The sequence below is a fragment of the Cucurbita pepo genome, unplaced genomic scaffold, assembly GCF_002806865.2.
Source record: "Cucurbita pepo subsp. pepo cultivar mu-cu-16 unplaced genomic scaffold, ASM280686v2 Cp4.1_scaffold002857, whole genome shotgun sequence".
NCBI lineage: Eukaryota > Viridiplantae > Streptophyta > Magnoliopsida > Cucurbitales > Cucurbitaceae > Cucurbita > Cucurbita pepo.
Genome location: NW_019648883.1, coordinates 1 through 1,620, shown reverse-complemented (window position 1 = coordinate 1,620; position 1,620 = coordinate 1). Strand labels below are relative to the sequence as shown.

Sequence of the window (1,620 nt, the reverse complement as noted above, 5' to 3'; positions counted from 1 at the left end):
AAAAAAAAAAAAATTTGAAAACTGGTTAATGTTAAAAAATAACCGTAGCTCTGAATGTTTAAATGTTCCACGTGGATTCAAATTTACCGGGAAAAATAATTAAGGAAGTTCACGTTGTGGTTGTAGACGAGAGCTTTAAAATGTCCGACGTGTCACGTCTTAATGGGCCGAAGAAAGGAGATGGGCTATTAATGGGCCTAAGTAGGCCCAAAACGATGGTTGATTTGAGTTGGAGGGGTTAAAGTTGGACACGATAAGAAGAAGAAATCAAGTGGAGGGATGCAAAAACGAAATTTCTTTCGTCGAAAATGAGGCGGGCCCGAAAGAAACCCTCCAAGATATCTTCCACTTTCTCGACTCCGTGTCTTTCTTTGAATATCAGAAAAAATCTCTGGCGGTTCGTGTTTCGAACGAGATCGCAAAGGAAGGATCCGATTGCTTTGGAACGTGATTGAGAGAAGAGAAGTAAAGGAGAGAAATGACTAGTTCTGTGTGTTTCGGGCCTGTGATTATGGCGAAATCGATTGACGGCAGAGGATTTTCTTCTACGAGAATCATACTAATCGGCTCAGAGTTTGCTGCGAATCGTGTTTTGTTCACCGATTCGAGGCTACTGAGCTCTAGGATTTGTGGCGCGCGAGCTTCTATGGTGAATTCTTATGGAAGCTCGGATTTCGTCAAGAGGATGGAACAAGCATGGGAGATCTCTCAGGTACTCGCGATCTTCTACACTCCTCGTAATTTCCTTTCATTTCGTAGCTGTTTCATTTAGCTATCTCTCTTTCTGTCCTTGAGCGACGGTAGAATGAGTAGATGATTTCTTCCTGTTTCTTAGGCCCTGTGTTTCTTTCCAACGAGATTGCGATATTCTTTTTCTTTAACATTCTGCTAGCATTTATGCCGATATTTATGAACCTAATCGTGGAAATTAATCCTGATAATTCAACGAGTCTGTTTGCTTACATTCCTTTCCTGTGTGACGCGGTAAGGAGGAGGAATAGGAACCGCAAATTTCCCAATCCTAATCCGCTGAACCTAGCTTAGTCTGTAAGGATTTATGGCAACATTTGCTAGTCTAATCGAAGAAACCAGTCCTCATAGCATAACACGTTGCCTGTCCGCTTATGTTCTTTTCTGCTGTAATGCGATCAGGCTTAGGAGCCGATGATTTCCTTATCCTCTGGTTCTTCGGTTATGCTATGTCAGCTTAGAATTAACGTTTGTCTTCACGAACATAGTGGTAGAATATTCAAATCCTTTCGATCTCTGCTTTCCACAAGCATATTCATAGCATATATATGTTACCTGTTCATCATATTATTGTAATATGATTTAGAATGTTCAAAAGAAAAATTATCCGGTGTGTTTCTATTCGAACTTGAGATGATTTCACATCATGAAGAGCCTAACAGTCCTAATTATATGTTGACAGCAACCAACGCCTATTTGCTGCTCTTCTTGCCACTCAAATGGACATGTGGAGTGCCAATGGTGTAAGGGAACAGGCTTCTTTATTCTCGGAGATAATATGCTTTGTCAAGTTCCTTCCAGAAACACTAGCTGTGTTATTTGCGCCGGCAAGGTATTCATGAAACTAACTTTATCTCTTTTTTTCTTTTT

The 1,620-nt window shown here is 40.6% G+C and overlaps 1 protein-coding gene across 1 annotated transcript; it reads left to right on the top strand.

Annotated features, from left to right (window-relative positions):
* Window positions 1-277: 277 nt before the first annotated feature.
* On the top strand, window positions 278-1,597 carry LOC111786806 (the record flags this gene model as incomplete). The annotated part of the gene is made up of 2 exons (XM_023667029.1): window positions 278-712; window positions 1,433-1,597. Coding segments are annotated over exons 1-2 (399 nt in total), but the record flags the coding sequence as incomplete, so codon positions are not given.
* Window positions 1,598-1,620: the final 23 nt, after the last annotated feature.